This window comes from Gasterosteus aculeatus, chromosome 21, assembly GCF_964276395.1.
Source record: "Gasterosteus aculeatus chromosome 21, fGasAcu3.hap1.1, whole genome shotgun sequence".
Taxonomy (NCBI): domain Eukaryota; kingdom Metazoa; phylum Chordata; class Actinopteri; order Perciformes; family Gasterosteidae; genus Gasterosteus; species Gasterosteus aculeatus.
The window spans coordinates 11,561,467-11,579,557 of record NC_135708.1 but is presented as its reverse complement, the minus strand read 5'-3'; the positions used below and the strand labels follow the sequence as shown (position 1 = coordinate 11,579,557).

The following is an 18,091-nucleotide window of genomic DNA, read 5'->3' as shown; positions in this document are numbered from 1 at the left end:
TCAAAAGGCGATCCACGAGGCCACCAGCATTATGCAAATTTGTGTTTAAAAAAAGGATTTTATAACCTCAGAGCTATTTGCAGAGAAATTGTCCAAAATGTTTGTTAATGTAGAGGGATTTAACGTGTGAATTTCACGTTAAATCCCATACAGCTCCTCCTCTTTCATATTTCCTTCAGTCTGAGTAAGGACAGTGTGTGAAAACCTTCTGCCAGGTACGTGATATGAACACGGAATAATCGCAGGGAGCTTTTTTTGCGTATAGTGGACCAGTGGTGCTTCTATAAAAGCATACTTCCCCCAATTTACATGCACACATGCACCAATACCCACCAAATTCTGTATAGGCAATTCTTGTGTGGAATATATGACATGATTTAATGCGCCATGCCTTCTTCTTTTTTTTTTCGCCCCACAACCTGAGAAATACAAGCAAAGCAATTTAGATTGGAGTGGAATATTCAATACCTGTAATGAGAATGATTTGGGGTTAAGAAAGCTGCTCGGTGGGGTGCACCCTTAATAGGAAGAGCCCCGGAGCCGTTGGATTCCCATAAACTCTGCGGAGCAGACTTGATACCCATAGGTCAATGATTGCTAATAAGAAGTCAATGAGACATGGGCTGAGGTTATTTTCCTTTGGATCTGCTCCTCCAAACTTGCCCGGTCCTCTGGGCCGCTGACCTCAGAGCATTTAGAAGGTATTGTCTTTGAAATTCCAGGTACTTTTGAGCTTGAAGACTTTCTCATTAGTTCCTTTTGAACACGGCAAACATATGGCAGTTGTATTTAAGAGATTGCCTGCCGTGACCTTTTGCTGGCATGCTAATTAGGCCCCAGAGCACCGCGGGCCGTGCAGAAGTTGCACCGGGGAACCCGGCAGTCTCATTCCCAGTTCTCTCCTGCCGCCTCTGCAGTCTCTGTCTCACCGCGGCTCCGCCTTATCTGGTAGCAGCCGCTGCCGCTGCCCTTCTACAGTGTGGGTTTGAAAATTAACATTTCGCTTCACGTGCTTCTAATAACCACTAACCCGCACCTGTGCACCCCCTCAAACCCCTCCACCCCCCCACCACATCTCCCCACCCACGCACCCAATGCCAACTCCCATGCGCTGTTTCTCTCACTCTCCCGCTTCTCGCACCTTTCCACAGGAAATCAACGCGGCCAAAATGACTTTGACCCGTCGTGGGCCGAGCAGACAGACCCAAGGCGTAGCGGGACGGCCGGGGCCGGCGCGGTAGATGAGCTGGAATTAAGTATGTCATTCTCCGTCATAATAGTTCTCCTCGGTTCATTAAAGTGAGGTGAGAGAGATCACCGGCAGCAGGCCGCCCGTTTGTGACGGCGGGGCCGGTCTATGTAAATACACCGAGAGGCGGCGTCGGCAGATTGGCTGCGCGACTCGCTGTCATTGGCGAAGGTCGCGTAGCGTCGGTGGGCTCTCATTTCAGCCGGGGTTTCTTTCTCCTGTCAGATGACACACGCAGAGCCACATCAATAGTTTGCAGACCCCTCCCAAAGAAGGCCTATTAAAAGCGAGCTCTTGGGAGCCAAGTAATATGCATGTTATAATGAAACATGGCTATTAATGGAGAAGCCATTTCACCTGTATCTTTTGGATATCAGTGCCGTGTAATATCAAAGGATTCGCCAGACCAAATCTCATCACATGATGACAGGCCGGCTAACAGGCATGTTAATGCTCCTATTTCATTACCCCTCTGCACACACTTGATTTTCACCCCTCTCCAGCCACGGCTAATATCTCTGGTTTGCATGTTAAGATGAGGTTTAGATTGACTTGTCTGATAAGTAGAAAGTCATTTTAAAGCACACATATGCATGTGATTCCCAGCAGCTTTCGACGCTGTACTCATTTTATAATTGTTTTGACTTGTAGCAACATTGAATGCTGATGAAAACAGACTGTATCATGGAATGTCTGCATTGCTGGATGAGGAGGATACCTTCATTAATATACCTGGTATGTATCCTCATCTTACTTTAATACTGGAGTTCCTCCAGTAATCCTGTTCCTTTAATTCAGAAAGATTGCTTTATTTTTGCATTTCTTAAATCGAGAACTATTTACAGTACAAATTGACAATTGAAACATTTATCCAAATGTGTAACTGCTGGTTAATGATTTTAAGATTTTGTGAATTTTTTTAATTTTCACACTGTGGGACCAGGTGTGTAATTAATCACTTTACTAAATTTACATGGAGATATATAAATAAATAAAACACTGTCATACAAAATTACAAAAGTCCAGGATGAGTCATCGAACATTTCACACGTCACATTGATCTTTTGCTTAAGTTGGACTTTAAAGAGGTGCAGTATCTTTAGGTTAAGTTCGAGACATAAAAATCATAAACAACCCCGACAAAAATAAAATGCCACTAACACTGGAAGCAGCACTAACGTGGAACAAAGAATAAGACTAGAAATGGACCTTCGCTTGCAGTCAGCTTTCTAAGCACAGCCATTGTCCCACAGTAGGCGTGTCTTTTCCTCATTAGCTCAGTTTTATTTAAATGCGTAGCCAGCCAGGCAACATTGAGGTGGTTTAAGCTTTGCATTGTTCTGGGCGAAGACAGTCGCAGCAGATCCTGTTGACACGACGCACATCTCCCTTGTAATTCCGGCGCACAAGTGATGGGTTTAGGCCCGCTTCAACACGGTAGAATTTAGCAGGCTTGTATTATTCGCCATTGTCTCGGATTTAGCTGTACCGCCGAGATTAGCGGCGCAATCCATTGTCCGGGAATGTTTCATGAAATCCCACCGAAAAAGTAAAGAGGATCTTGGATTAACAGTTTCCCTCCGTGCAATAGGCTGAGAGACAGGGAAGGGAAGGGAAGAGACACTTCTTACTTCTGTACGGCTTGGACACGGCGCCTGCCAGCAAGCACTTCTCCCAGCTACAATAGGCTTCAATGACAATCACCGTATGCTGTTGTATAGATGCCTCCCACCGGTGTAGGCCGCGTGTCTTCTCTGCAGCCGGCGCTGTGAATGTCACCACTGATCCTGACATTTTGTGACTGCTTCCCATGGCTTTTGTGTTGGCGTCTATAGCCTGCCATAAAGCGGCGCGCGCAGACAGAGCATGAATACGATACGAGCGTTAATAAAATGCGCAGAGGCCCGCGCTGTAGACGTTCCTAGAAAAATCCCTTCTGTCTGTCTAAGATCTTCAGTTCTTGCTTTTTTTAATCTCAATACATTTTTCTTGCTTTGGCTGAGATGAAAGAACACTGAAGGCTGTTCTGTTCCTTCTGGTTCTCGGTAAGACGTCAGGAATTGATATCAGCTTCTATGTGAAAAGCATTAGTCAGTGAGAACAGCTTTGGCTGTTGTGCACATTGGACTGCACACGTTGAATACACTGATGCTCAAAAGAATACCTCTCGCTTTCCACCAAGGCGGTGCAGCAGACTAGAAAAGAGACAAAGCCAGCAGGTTAGCTGCTGTGAATTATGCTTCCCTGCTTACAGCAATTAATTACAGGCTACTAAATAAAAACTTCACCTATGGCGTCAGGGAAAAGGTTTATTGTAATACGTTCACAACTTTACCGTTATTTGCAACCAAAACACAACATCTCCTTTTGATTTTTTGCATAGCAACGCATTCTATATCTGCTCTCAGTTCAAGTTTAAGTAACCAATTTTACATGCTCTTAAGATTATCCAACGCTACGATATGTATTTCATTATGAGATTCCCAACGTGCATTTTGTTAAACGTTTTTCAATGTTTCAGGTACATTTAGATTTTTCTTTGTAAAAAACCTTGACTTTGCTTGAATGAAGAACTCTTTCATGGAGCCCTATTAGAACTACGGTCTTTTCTCAATTTCAATAAGTCAATGACAAGATTTAGGCATAACTGCATCAAAAGTGGGCTTGAATACGATACTAACATTATCCTTTGTCAATGTACGCATCGTATTCATGTGAGTTGCTGTACCACTGTCCACCTGCACACATATTTGTACATACTCTGTGAATACAGTTTCTGGATCTGAGTAAGTATGCACATCCATCAGTAACTGTGTGTGTGTGTGCCCACTGATGCGGTTCTCTCCAGGTACGCTGCCAGCCTTCAGGGATGAGGAGGTGTTGGAGGTGAAGGCGGGTGATCCGGTGCTCGAGCAGCGACTGCTGCTGCACAGCGGTGGTGAGGCCTCGGGCTCCGGGCCCTCCCAGACCAACACCGCCGCCAAAACCCAGGCTGGTGTATGTGCTGGACTCGAAGCAGGGAGGATGGTAATGGACAGAGAAGTCACTGCAAAAAGTAATGCTATGCTTTCATTTATGTTTTACACTGGTACGTTATTTGTTATTGTGTTGATATCACAACATTGAGCCGAGTGTGATAGTAACGTGTGTTTCCTTTAAACCTGCATTATTTCATTGATAGAGCTAGCAAGGAATCACTCCAGGAAGTGCGATACATTTTTTCGATTCTTTATATCTGGTAAATTTTTTATTACCTCAGATTTTAATAGTGGACACATGACATTATATCAAAATAAAGAATAATGCTGCAGTATTTTTGTGATAATATTATAAGGCGTGTAACTAGTATTTCTTGCAGTGAGCCCAGCTGAGGAGGTGATCCCCCACTACGCCCAGCAGCCGAGGGAGCGCGTGCGTCCTGACATGATCACGCTTGGCAGCCTTTCACTGCAGCAGGTCAGGGCTACAAAGAGGAATATCTGTGTCATCATCCCATATTCACCAGCACATCAGCCATGTCCATTATGCTGTGTATCACTGGCTTTGGCTAATGGACATTGTGTGTGTGTGTGTGTGTGTGTGTGTCTTGTCTGTGCATATGTGGGAGGGTTACGTACTCGCCGTACTAATTTTCTTTCTTGTTCCTTCCATATTTGGTCCTCTTTTTGTCCCCAGCCTACCTTTATAAAAGTTCGTCAGAGATGTTCTCAATCTCAGCTGAATGCAGTCATTTGAAATTGCTTTTTGCAGAACATGCATTCATTCAGGGTTGGATAACTCATTCATCGTCAGCTCACAATCTGTGCATGGATTTCAACTGCATAATCTCTGCTACGTACGATGTGCTCACACAATGAACTTATTTGAGGAGCGAGTTTTGTTCTCTCTTTGAACTTGTTGTTGTTGTTTTTTTTCTTTAATTTGCATATTTGTCTCTGAAAACAGCTGATTACTTCCATTCTTTACCCGTCTCATGATCTGTTCAGGAGAAATAGAGCGTGACTCGTTTTATTTTGTGGGGATCTCGCAAACCGGCGTTAGACTCTGAAGCTACTCAAACACAAGAACGCAGGGCTTCAATTGTGTTGGCAAATCTAGATTGCACAGAAACCCCAACATTAATGCATTTTCAGAGAATGCAGAACTTGTATCCATGTATTAGTCATAATCTCACTTGAAAAGAGAGTAGGAGCATCATATTATATGAATAGAAGGTACACATAATTGGAGGGGAGGGGGGGAATCACTTGGAAGCCACAGCAACAGTTGACTCATCCTCCCTGACTGGATAATAGTAGCGTCTACTGTGTACTGTATCAGTATTTGGATCAGTGTTATCTTACTCTGCTATAATATGTATGCGCTCTCCTTCTGTCTTCACACCCACCTCCCATTGAAAGCACATTATCCACCAGAGATTTCACATCTATTTTAAAAATAATAGTGTTTTTCTTCCTTCTCTATTCTGCCGCACAAAGCCTCTACAGGGCGAGACGCTGTCACTTAGCAGTGTCAATGCGTCTGAATGGGGAGCGTGAATGTGCTGACTGAATGTAAAAACCGGCAGAAATACTCATCAAACGCTACATGTCTTTAGGGCCTGGCTCGCTATCGATTGCCTGCAGATTGCATTACAGTTGCTCCTTGTGCTTAATTCTGCCATTATGGTGCAACTGCCCTGTTTTCACAAAGCGGCATCCAAAGAAAGCGCGCACGCGGGTTTACACCGGTTGTCAGCAGGCGGCGGCTCGGAAGGGGCCGCTGAGGAGGAGCGAGTGGGCAAAGAGAAAGAAGAGACTGATGGCCGTCTTCGCTGGGAGCGTTGAGGTAAAGGTCCGTGTGATGCACACGTAAGAATCCTTCGCTGTTTTGTTAGTTAGAGTCGTAAGTAATCCTGCAGGACATTGGGACTGCTGCTTAGGGAGGATTTCACAGGCTCAATCATTGTTATCCATTACCTCAGCTCACTTTTAAAGTATTTCATGACTATTAGTCATAAACATTTATAATAACTTACATTGTAATTTAGACTGATGTGGTGTTTACATGACATTCTCAATTAGCTGACAATGTTAATGACTGTTAACACATTACCAGCGTTTGTTAACATATCCGCTTTAATATTTAAAAGGCGCCCCAAACACAAAGGGACTGTGACGGGGCCGCGAGCGACGCCCCGCAGCCCCGACTCAACACGCCGCTGCCCCGGTAAGCCTGGACCGTTTGACATTTGACCCTCCGCACGTGCAATCGATGTCGCATAACTGTAAGCTTTGTAATCGTTTGCGATTCCACTGAGTGGCACGGAATCCGGATGTGCTCCGCGTGGCTCCTCCCGTTGATGGGCGTTGCATTGTGGGTAGCGTGGCTGGAGGTGACGGGAATCTGTCACTGTCGTTGGGCTGGCAGCCGCATCAATTCCTGGTGCCTCCACTTTAGTCGGAGATCACACGTCAAATCTGGCAGCGGGAGCGCCACGGGCCGGCAGCTTAGCATGTTTAACTTTTCAGCAATTATGGAGTACCGTGCTGGCTGACGTGATACCATCAGGAAACTACTGCGCACATCAGTAGCGCGTCTCGTGTTTGGTTATTTTACGGGTGGGTGGGAGTCGGACACCAGCCCCGTCGGATTACTGTGGTTTCGGAGTTTAGCGAGATGACCTCCTCTCGACAGCCTTGAACCCTGTAAATTCCTTCTTATATCAATGGTGGGTGGCTATTAGACATGGGAGACGTTCTGTGCATCACCTAGGGCTACATCTGCCTGAAATTTAATGAGAAATGATTTCACTATTTCTCTCTCCCTCCGCCTCTGAGAGGAGAAAAAAATAAATAAAAAAAATAAAGAGGAGAGACGGGAAGCTGACTTGTGGTTTTCGTAAGAAATGTGTAATTCATTTGTTTCCACTGTTTCTGATTTAATGGAGGTCGAGTAATTGCATTAGGAAGCACGTTGTGCCTTGTTGTGAACTGATGAAAGCACATGTAATACTTTTGATAGGCAAACAGCGAGATGGGAGAGAGGGAGAGAGAAGGGAAAGAAAGACCCCGCGCCTGCCTTTGATGCAGAGCATTTATTTGCCCGAATTATCCTTCCTTTTACAAGCATCTTATCCCCAGTCACAGGCAGGCCAGGGCCCCTGTGATATTGCTTTATTTTGAAGAATTAAGAGCGGCGGCGAGGACACAGAGCGAAGCAACCGCTTATTACATTACCACTGATAAGATTGAAAGGCCGAGAAAGGGAAGGAGGGAAAGAGAGAGAGAGAGAGAGAGGGGGGGGGGGGGGGGGGGACCCAGCGGAAAGTGTTTTGTTGTGTTGTTATTAGATTGAGCCTCTGTTGGCTACAGAGTGGAAAAACAGAGAGTCCAAAATGCAGGTGGCTGTTAACAGCGTCAGCTCCTTGTGTTCTTGTGTGTGTAGCAGTACGAGCAGTGAAAACCCTTCCCTCAGAGCGCTGGCGGAAGGCCAAGAGGAAGCGACGGCCAAACTCGGGCGGATGACAGAGCTCCCAGAATCCTCTTCTTCTTCAGCATCGCGGCCCCCGTGGCCGGTAAGATCTGCTAGCCGCTCAGACCGCGGCGCGAGTTGCACACCTGGTTGCAAAGAGAATACACAAACAGATCGTGACACGCGCTTTGAGTCTCTTCACCGGAGGAGACACGAGGGCAGAATCGATCCCAGAGTTTTTTTCCAAATGAACTAAACACAGAGTTGTTTCTTCAAAAACAGCCCGATGACGTAATTATGTAAAAATAACGTGATGAATGGAGAAATAATGCCGCATATTCTTCTACTTTGTCATTTTCCTCTATTCATTGCACTAATGGACACATGTGCACACACCAACACAAAGGCGCATTCACATGCGGCAACCGTACACAGATGCTAACTATTCAGCCACATTATTTTTATACAGTAGATACAACAAAGACTTTCTTTCTCTGCCTGCTTTGTGTGGATGCTGTCTGTGGTTTTAGGAATCTAAGTAGGAGGAAAAAAAGGAGTCTTTGGAGATGAAAAAAGGTTGAAGGCAGCGATAGGAGAGAACAGAGAAGCGGGGAAGAGAGAAGGAAGATGCGGCTTTAGTCGCAGCATCAGCCGCTGTGGGAGGAGTGCGCCGTTGTGTTGCATCTGGGGATGAGGCTGCCATGCCACCGTGCTGGCTTAAAGATGTAATGAATCTTCAGTCGGGGGCTTTCCTTCCAGGGTGACAACTGGCTTTGAGGAAGGTTGTAAATGCAGGGGAGATTGTGGTATAATTCCTCAGACTGGCGTTTGTGCCCCCCAGTCACCATTCGATTATCTCCCAAATTGCTGTGTTTCACTGAGATAAAGATTTTTTATGGCTTGCTGACTTGAAACAACCGGCACAGGCAGAATAGGGGGCAAAGGGGGGAGAGAGAGAGAGAGAGAGAGAGAGGGAGAAAGCAATGGCCAAACCTGCCACGCATAGTAATTTCCTTTGGTAAATGACAAAATCTTTGTTTATATGACATTTCCCTAAAATTACTGCAGCGAGAAGAATCTGAAATATAAAATGTCACATTTGGCATGCAAAACTATGAAAATATATTTCTGTGCAAAATTCATGGAGGCATTTAATTTAGAACGTGTTTAATAACTAAGGCAGCCTGCATCAGTAATCCTGCCCGCAGGTCCCGAAAAGATTGTCATATTTATTCTCTCCTTTCTTCACCCCCCTCCTTCATTCCGAAGCCAAAAAATTTTAAGGGGTAAATGTTCATTGTTAATTAAGATTTACTAATTAAAATGAAAATAATTAACGAGAAAGCTTAATCTCTGAATATTAGCCCATACTTAGAAAGAAAGGAAGTTTTTGTATGTGGCATTTCCTGTCTCTATTAGGAGTGCATTCTGTGTGATCAGTCAATGTGTGGAAAGCCCTGAAAAGATATTTCAGCGAAAGGACGGCTGCTTGCCAACAAAACCACAGAGGATCCCTCGCTGGAGCCTTTGATCTCATCTGTAGGAGTGCTGTAATGTTATGGCACTTTAGGCACAACTCAAGCTCGGGGCAAACAAACCACCTCTGATATGAAAAATTGGCTCACTTCACCTTTTACCTTCGCCTCTCTGTCTTGACTGTCTCTTACATCGTCTGTGCAAGCATGTGGGCCAGATAATCACAATACTCGGTAACATACGGAGCGAAGAAATGACAGCGGTGTGATGTTATTGTTTTTTTGTTTGCTTATTTTTGATTTTCTCTCATCTTCCTCCTCTTCCCCTTTCAGTCCTCGTGCATGCGTCTCTTTCCAGTGCGGGGACTCGGAGGCCTCCGTCACCTCCCCCCAAACGTGAGATGTGTGGGCTAAACCGCTTTGCCACCAATTATACTAATTTCACTTCTGCCTAAATTGTTTTTGTTGTTTTGGTATGCAAAGATGCGCACAGTGGGAAAGATTGAGGGGCATCACTGCGGGGCTCCGCACGCGCCTGCCCCCTCCACGCGGACTAGCAGAGCAATGTGCACCGCCAGCCGGCGTTAGCTTAGGATGTGAAGCGCGCGCTAAAGGAAAGGGGTTGGACACGTGGCCTCGTGTTACTGAGTCATTGATTGGAATTGAGGGCTTTAATGGCCACACTCTCAAAAGTAGCCATAGGAAGTTGGTCAACACGTGAAATGCTCATTCAGATGGTTCGTTGGTGAACAAACGGATGGACAAATTGTCCAAGCAGCCAAGAAACGGACAAACCAACATTGCTTTGGACGTTTAAAAAACCATATAAATGTTGATGGAGGCCGGCTGGCTCTCTTTAAGCCAGATTGACTTTTCTTTCAGTGCTGTTCAACGGATGCCATCGGGGACAAAAGACGGAATATGTGTTTCTTTTGTTCTCCAATTATGTTTTCATGAAAAATAAATCAACAAAACTGTCTCACCAGCTTACCCTATTACTCATCCTAAGCCCTAAAAAAGAGGCACATGTCACCAAAACAAACAAGCAAACAAACAACAAGTGGGCTGATGTAGCCTGGAGGTTAGTGAGATGCGCGCGCTACCAGAAGGTTGGCGTCTCGATGCCATCATCTGAATGGGCAGTGCGGCCCGCAGGGGGGGGGGGGGGGGGGGGGAAGAACGCCACTCTCGACCTTCGGTAACAAGGAATGCTGATGTGCCCTTGAAGCAAGGCACTTAGCCCCTAAATGGTTGAATGGAGTTCACCAGATGGAAGCCTGCAGCTGCACTGGCCATGTATTACATATGTGACTGCCTGTATGCAATCGGACAAAAACACTTCTGTCGATCAGCAAACGGATGAAGAAATAAATAGTTGTTTGTATATGGATCCATATCATTTAGGTCTCTTAGTGACTTGATTTACTGTGGCCGTGCTGTCTTATCTCCAGATAAACATCCTAATTTTCTGTTTGTTGTTTGGTGTTTTGGTGTGTTGCTGCATGGAACGGGGTCAGGATATTTTTCCCACTTCACTCCCAAACCAAATCAAACGCAATGTGTGTGACTCTCTTAGTGCTGCAGGAATGAGTCTTAATACCTTGAATTGAGTTGCATCTTTGCACTTTCAGGACTTTGCAATGGATTTTTTCTTAGATGCTTGAGGATTTGTGGTTAACGCCAGCTAAATAACCAGAATTTGTTCTAACTCATACAATATATTGGTGAATCCCTAATTAGCATATATTAAAAAGGCAACTTTTAAAAGCTGGCTAAATAAGACAATAAGATAAGCTTTTTTTTGTCCTTTTTAGCTTTTTGCTTCTGACAATTGGTTCATATAACATATTTCTCGTCAATAATTCAAAATCCAAAAGGAGAAATCCTCTTGGTTCTTTATTGGGACCAGTGCAACCAACGCCTTGGTAGGCCCACAAAGTTATTAATGCCAGTAACACTCTATTCCCTACAAACATAAACTCAGTGGCCACTTTATTAGGTGTTACTTGTAGTACCTGTATTAGTTACACCTGGGCAGCATAGTAGAATCCAGTACAAGTGTTCTGCCATAAAGTTTCCTTTTACGATGCCTGTCGCTACGCTTTCATGGAAGTTAAATTAAATTATATATTTGGGGTTGAGGTAATATTTAGCCCCTCCCCCTCTCATTTTTTAAAGGGGAAAAAGCACCATATAATGCAGCTCAGTACGGCACCACTGCAACCTGCAACCTCAGTAATGAAAATAAAATGTTTTTGCAAAGCGGAGCAAAGATAAGACAGGAGAAAGAAGGTTCATTTACATCCTTCCCTACAAGAACGGAGATATGGGAGGATATTTCTATTTTTAAAAACAGCTAATTATCAATGAGGAAGTAGTAAAAAACAAAGTACAAAACTATATTTACATACCGCTCCAAACCAGTAGTTACGCATGCAGATTAGAATAAATATCACATCTGCTGCCAGCATTTGAAACGGTGGTCAACATCGTTGCATCCGACTGCCAACGGAGCACGTTGACTAATTCCTTTTACCAGTAAGTGACACGCTCTGATGATTCAGTCTTTAATTACAAACAGAAAAACATACTTTAATCTTCATAGATGATCAAACATTGCAACCCATTACTCCAACTGTCCACAGTAATGAATTCAATTGATGAGAAAAAATATATACTGTATTATAACCTGATGCTCTGCACTTTGTGTATCACAGGTGACCCAGAGCACAACGCTGCAGCCTGTGGAGGTGCGTGTGTGCTGCGTAAGAGCTGCCAGAGACAAGCTGCCGAGGGGCCTCTACACAGTCAGCGTGGCCCTCCACGGCCGCCTCGGGGGCCCGGCTCTAGCCTGGTGCAGCAAGAAAGAGCAGCAACAGCGGGCGCCGTCCGCCGAGCCGGTCGCGCATCGGGGGCGGTTCTGGGACACCGACCTGCACTTTAACCAGAGCCTGTTAATGGTGAGGACACTTTGGACAAAAGCAAAACTGGGAAAATGGTGATGATGCTGTAACAAATCAGAATACACATCAAAAATGGGAGCGATTCATTTTAGTTGGTGTGGCAAAAAGCTGAAACCACATTTATACACTGCAGATGTTTGGTTTCAGACATTTAGAATTAAGGTTAGGGTTAGTGTGTTTTTATTCAACAAGCAAAGGACAGAAACAAGCTGTGATTTGGGACTGTGCATTTTATTTAATAAGAATCCCTTAATACATCTGATTAGGGGTGGAAGTCTCTTTGAATATTATTTTTTTCAGCAAAATATTTGAATAAATATTTAAAAAATCTGTTATCTGAAAGCAATTTTGACATTAAGGCAACCTGAATTAAATCACGCTAAATTTTAATGACATGGATGGAGCCTTTGATGTGAAATTCCATGGAATATTTTTGTAAAACACAATCTTAAAAACCAACAGTCCCCTCAGATAAAAGCAAAGAATAGAACACGCTTTGCTAATATGACAGAACTGGCCAGAGTGCGTTTTTTTATTTTATTTTGAATTGGCCACAGTAATTCTAAATTCCTCTTTCTGTTTCGCTTGGTTTCATCAGTTGCAGTGAAGATTGAAAGGGTTATGAGAAGTTATATTGCTGTAAAAGACGGCATATGAAAATATGCCACACGCAGCCTCTGGGTTTTTCTCCGGGGATCTTCGTATGAATAAAACAACAACTTTTCAAACATGACATTTAATCCATGTAAATCAAACCCAGGATTAATTATTCATTTATATCAGGAAGTAATGTTTTATTGGAATGAAAATGTACAAATGTAGTAAAAGATTTAGCTCACTTTCTCTACGTATTTGAGCGTCTGTAAAACAGTTGTGGGGGATAAAAGAAGTAATGGAAAAGTTGGGCGGTATTGACTAAAATTAGTATTCAAAATATCACAACTTCCATTTCCAATATATGGTCCAAGAATAAACATGTTTTCACAGTTGGTTCCTGTGATGAAACAACACAGCAGATTACATACCAAAATCAATGCACGTTGCACCACCACCTTCTTATGAGGAAAAACATCATCTATAGAGGCTGCGCTAAATTTAAAAACCTACATATATATTTTGAATGCTTGATATTGACCAGTGGATTAGAAATCCCTGTTGACGTTTATTCGTCAATGGTGTGTGCACAGATACACAAGAGAAACCTTAAAACAGAAGCCACTAAATCCAGTGCCCCCCCCCCGATTCCACATAGTTTTGTACAGGCTCAGAAAGGGCTTCTTCAGTCTTCTGATGGCAACTCTAAAGGCCTTAGCTGGAGCATTTAGCGCATGTGGACACTGCCAATGTGCAAGTGGGCGTATTCACTGAGCGAGAGCATCCTGATAATATTGTCTGCAGCTCCCATCAAACATAAAAGGACGGGGTAAAAACTGGCATGAACTGAATGCGGACCTGGGATCTGATTCAGAGGTAAAAAAAAAGGTTTAAGTACGGCGCGCTAAATGCCTCGTGTCACTCTTCCTTACCTCCTCTCCTACACCCAAACCTGTTGTTGTTGTTGTTGTTGTCCCCATTGATAGTCTCAGACAAATCTGATCCACGTTTCCAGAACTATCAGGATTGGCCTGGATGTTTTCTCTCTCTTCCTCCCTCCTCTTGCCCACACTGTAGCCTGCGATTGTAGGAGTGCTCGCAGTGCCTTCTAAGAGGAAATGAGGAATTAGTGATGGTAAGAGGAAGCCAGGAGCTTATTTTCCTTCCCTCCCTCTCTGTCCTTCTTTCTTTTTTTTCAATCACCCTTTGCTTTGTGCGTCTGGGTTTGGATTTAGACAGAAACAGTGCAGTTCAGTTGGAGATGTCTTGGATTTGCTGGCAAGTGGGAGCACACAAGAGGAGTCGGGCCCACGGTCTTTGTGCACCGAATGGGAATATATGCATACGATTTTACATGTTATGTTAAAGGGGAAGAAAACTGAGGAAGAAAATGTAATTTAATGGTCAGAGGAAGTCTTTTGGGAGATATTTTAAATAGAACTATTTTTTTTATTTTTTATTTTTAATTAAAATATTTCATCGTATGCTGTGGTTATGCAATAAGGAGGTTTAGTGTCGGACAAATAACTCATTTGTCCTGCTCAATAATACTATCCTCCTTTATTTTGTGAACAAACATACTAGCTTTCCCCTAATAGGACAAACACAATTTTGTTTTCGATTTAACAAAATACTTGATGGTTTTTAGCAGCTCCCCTGGCTAACACAGGAAGTGAGAAAACCAGTGAAGCAAATCATTCAGTCTCACAAGCGTCACATTAACACTCCCCATATGCAAACAACTGCATGTCACACTCACACATGCACACAAATAACTATTTATGCGGGTCATATTTCTTACAACAAATGAATCATATAAAATATACTCAATATCCATAATCCGTGATATTATGCCATAAATTTGTGTCCTGAGTCAGACACTACGACCCATCATCTCACAGGTGCCGACCAAAAGCAGATTATCAGCCGGGTGGGAGGGACACATGATTTATGTCTTAAAACAAGTCCTGTGCGTTTTCCCATTACAACTAATAAAAGGGATAAAATATTTCCACCCAGTGATGGATGAAGTGGCCCACACCTCACTGTCAGTTCATTTTTTAAACAAACCCACCATTCTGCGGGTAAATAAGAATGTTTGCCATTGACTGCTAACCGCTGAGGCTTTTTGCCTAATGCAAGATACCGTTAACGTCATCAGTTTGATTGATGGATCTGTCTGCTCATACAACTCAACGGTAATGTCAATTCCTCCCCCCTGCCCCACCCTGTGTTTGATCCTTTTCTTATCATTCAGACATCTCCTTTTCAGGCTATTTACTAAGTTGGACGCTGTAAGAATGGCAGTTAAGAGCAACCGGAAAACAAAATTAAATGAGGATTCAAGTCTAGGATGTAGATTAATTACCTCCCCGAGGGCTCCTGTCCTGTTTGTTACCGTTCATGTGTCTGTTTGTAACTTGTCCTCCTGGTTGTGAGTCCATGCCTACCTAGTACTGTGGTACATACGCTGGCCGACTGGACTCCGTGTGTGTGTGTGTGCAGCTCCTACCTGCGGCCTGTGAGCTCGTCCCCTCCATGGTCCTGGTCTTCCAACTGATCTCGCTCCCGGGAGGCAGCAGCCACGTCGGCTCCGTGCTGGCTTGGGGGGCTTTCCCCGTCTGCGGGCCGAGCCTCGGCCTCGTCCAGGGCAGGTGCGGTAATGGCGAATCCGTTTGTGTTTTGAAGAATACACGTGCATGATTATTTAGGTCACTAATCTGCTGAAACATCAAATGGTGTGAAATGATATTATAGTAATTTTTTCAGTCCTCGCCCTTCCTACATATTGTTTCTGTGTCGTTGTTCCAGGTTCAAAACCCCTCTGCTCAGGGGGGAGCCGAGCACACAACTGGACCAGTTTAGAAAGATGGAAGCCATCATCTCCTCTGATCTGGACCACTGGCTGTGCAACCTGTACTTTCAGGTGTGTGTGTTTGCATGTCTGTATCTGTGTGTGTGTGTGTGTGTGTGCGTGTGCAATAAGGAAACACGCGCATGCATCTGTTGTTTTTGTTCATGTCATATACATAATTGTGTGCAGGTATGAGTGATTGTGGGTCATGTGTTTATGTATGTGCCCCCCCTGCCTGTGACCGTCCCCTATAATTTGTGAGGCAGGTTGGTGGATCTGGGTAGATGAGGGTTGGATTTTGGGGTTTTCTATGATAAAAGCAACTGGAAAATGGCCCCAGAGAGAAAACAAGAACCACATCTTTACCCAGCAATTCCGGATGCATTTGAGCTGATGCATTGATTAGATTAGTAAACATCTTAATTGAATTAAAAGCCAGAACAAAGCTCTCTGGCTGGGGTCGGTCTCTTTAATCGTCCCTGCGACTGTGACATGTTGTTTGTATTACTGCACTATCATCACTGCATTCATTTCCAAGGGATGAAAATAGGAGGTATTCTTCGTGCATCTTTGCAATAGAATGGGCAATATTTATACCAGGCACATTTATGGTCTTAATTGAATAATTTTATGGCATTATGTCCCGGTATGATAAACGCCAATAGTTAGCTACGTCTACAGTTCGAGGTCAAACACCTGCAGGGTAATTACACACACACAAGATGGTGATTCATTGGAATGCTATGAACATAACTGTTGATGACATTAACTTAAAACGGTTATAGTGATGTTCATTGCACACTAAAACCTCGAACTGTTTGTAATCTTTCAGGTAAAGAGGCTCCCTTCCCAAACCTATGGGGGACCGGAGCGCCGCATCACCCTTTTCCATCCTTCACCTTACCCCCCAGTCACGACCCAAACGGAGGTCCAACCCGCTCTAACCCAGCCACAGTTATGCCCTCGGGAGCAGGGGCTGGCGAGCCCCCCGGGGTGCATTCTCACCGGGGGGTCTCCTCTCCACCTGTCAGCCGATTCCGCTTGCTCTTCCTCATCTTTGCCAGGTAGGGTTCCTATGATAAACCCCCCGCCCCCTCCCCCCTGACAATGCCACAGTGGGGATGAAATGTCACCCTAATGTCACCAGCGCTGGGGCGAGGAGAGTGGCAGGCCTCACTCACAGCTCGGGTTTGCTCCAGGGTGGGGTCGGGTATACAGACACTGGGCCAAGTTTGACAGATGGGAGGTAAATCAAACAAAGGTTGTCTTCTTGTCAAAAAGAGATTAGTGAGCGTCAAGGCAAATGTTTGAGCAGCATGCACAACACTGATTTCTGAGACTTCAAACATATTCCAATAAAGCAGTTTTATAATGTAACCACCAGCTTAAATAAGTAAGCGGAAGGATAAAAGAGTATATAGACCAATGAAATAACAGCATGATGAAGTGGGTTTTGAATAAATAAATAAACATCAGGTTCCACGGTTATAAAAACTCAATGAGCGGTTGATACTTGTACCACTTTTGAACTTTTCTTAGCCATTATATGTGGGATGAGTACAGAAATCTGTCACTGAGTATTACATGTATACAGTTTGTATCTATTTATTGTCTAACTAAGCTAAACTAAACAAAGAACCTGGTAGACCCATGTTGTTTCATTACTTTGTGTTCACGTCAATTACTTATCTGGCTTTAACAAATTACGTTTTGAAAAGATCAATGCAAAATATTCTAATCTCTAAATGCCATTATCCATCGTGAAAATGATTTCAGATGCAGTTGAACCGTTGGATCGGTGGTCAGTTTTGCCTCTCAGTAAGAATGTGCTTTCTGTGCTCCTCAGGGTGCTGTCGATTCTGCAGATATGCAGCTCAGGGTTTATATGAGACTTACATTCCCGGGTGTGAATATGATTATGTCTCCCTGTTCATGTGATGGAGCTATTTTGCTTTTCTTTGCACACGTCCATCAGATCCACCGACGCACGGGTCCGATGTGGTTGCCCCGCTTATCTGGCGTTGTAGGCAAGGTCACACCACAATTGCAACCACATCTAGAGGTGACTAACGACCTCCGTTAATAGCAGCGAGAGTCCACTTCCTCATTTTCAAAAAACAAACTATTCTCGTTTCCCACCTAGTAAGTAATCCAACATCCTGGCCTTTGCCACAAATCAAATCCAGGCTCCCTTGGTATTGATCTACTACAAAGGCAACTGGCTAGCCTCTTTTGTTATTAATACATCCCCCCTTTTCCTTTTCTTTCTTTTTTTTTTGCACGCACAGCTCATCTTTATTTAACAGTTCTCAAAAGTTTCTGGGGTGCTCTGCTTTAAACATCACACAGGCTTTTTAATTACAAATGAGTTGTGACAGGTCTGCTGGGTAGCACCCTGGCCCATTTTAAACGTGATGCCGGCTGACAGCTCGGCAGTGTTCTCCCAGCACTGAAACATGTGGAAGAAATTGGTCTTTTACATTTCACAGCTTGTCGCTTCCTC

At 44.1% G+C, this 18,091-nt stretch overlaps 1 protein-coding gene across 2 annotated transcripts in view; it reads left to right on the top strand.

Annotated features, from left to right (window-relative positions):
• Window positions 1–18,091, top strand: part of ofcc1 (orofacial cleft 1 candidate 1) — a 73,158-nt gene that overhangs the window by 9,414 nt on the left and 45,653 nt on the right. For both annotated transcript variants that reach the window (XM_078095709.1, XM_078095710.1), the window contains exons 5-15: window positions 1,152–1,256; window positions 1,901–1,984; window positions 4,098–4,304; window positions 4,608–4,705; window positions 5,942–6,076; window positions 6,381–6,457; window positions 7,676–7,805; window positions 11,895–12,137; window positions 15,240–15,388; window positions 15,546–15,660; window positions 16,421–16,652. In XM_078095709.1, the coding sequence (XP_077951835.1) occupies window positions 1,152–1,256; window positions 1,901–1,984; window positions 4,098–4,304; window positions 4,608–4,705; window positions 5,942–6,076; window positions 6,381–6,457; window positions 7,676–7,805; window positions 11,895–12,137; window positions 15,240–15,388; window positions 15,546–15,660; window positions 16,421–16,652 (1,575 nt within the window). The remainder of the gene's footprint in view (window positions 1–1,151; window positions 1,257–1,900; window positions 1,985–4,097; window positions 4,305–4,607; window positions 4,706–5,941; window positions 6,077–6,380; window positions 6,458–7,675; window positions 7,806–11,894; window positions 12,138–15,239; window positions 15,389–15,545; window positions 15,661–16,420; window positions 16,653–18,091) is intronic.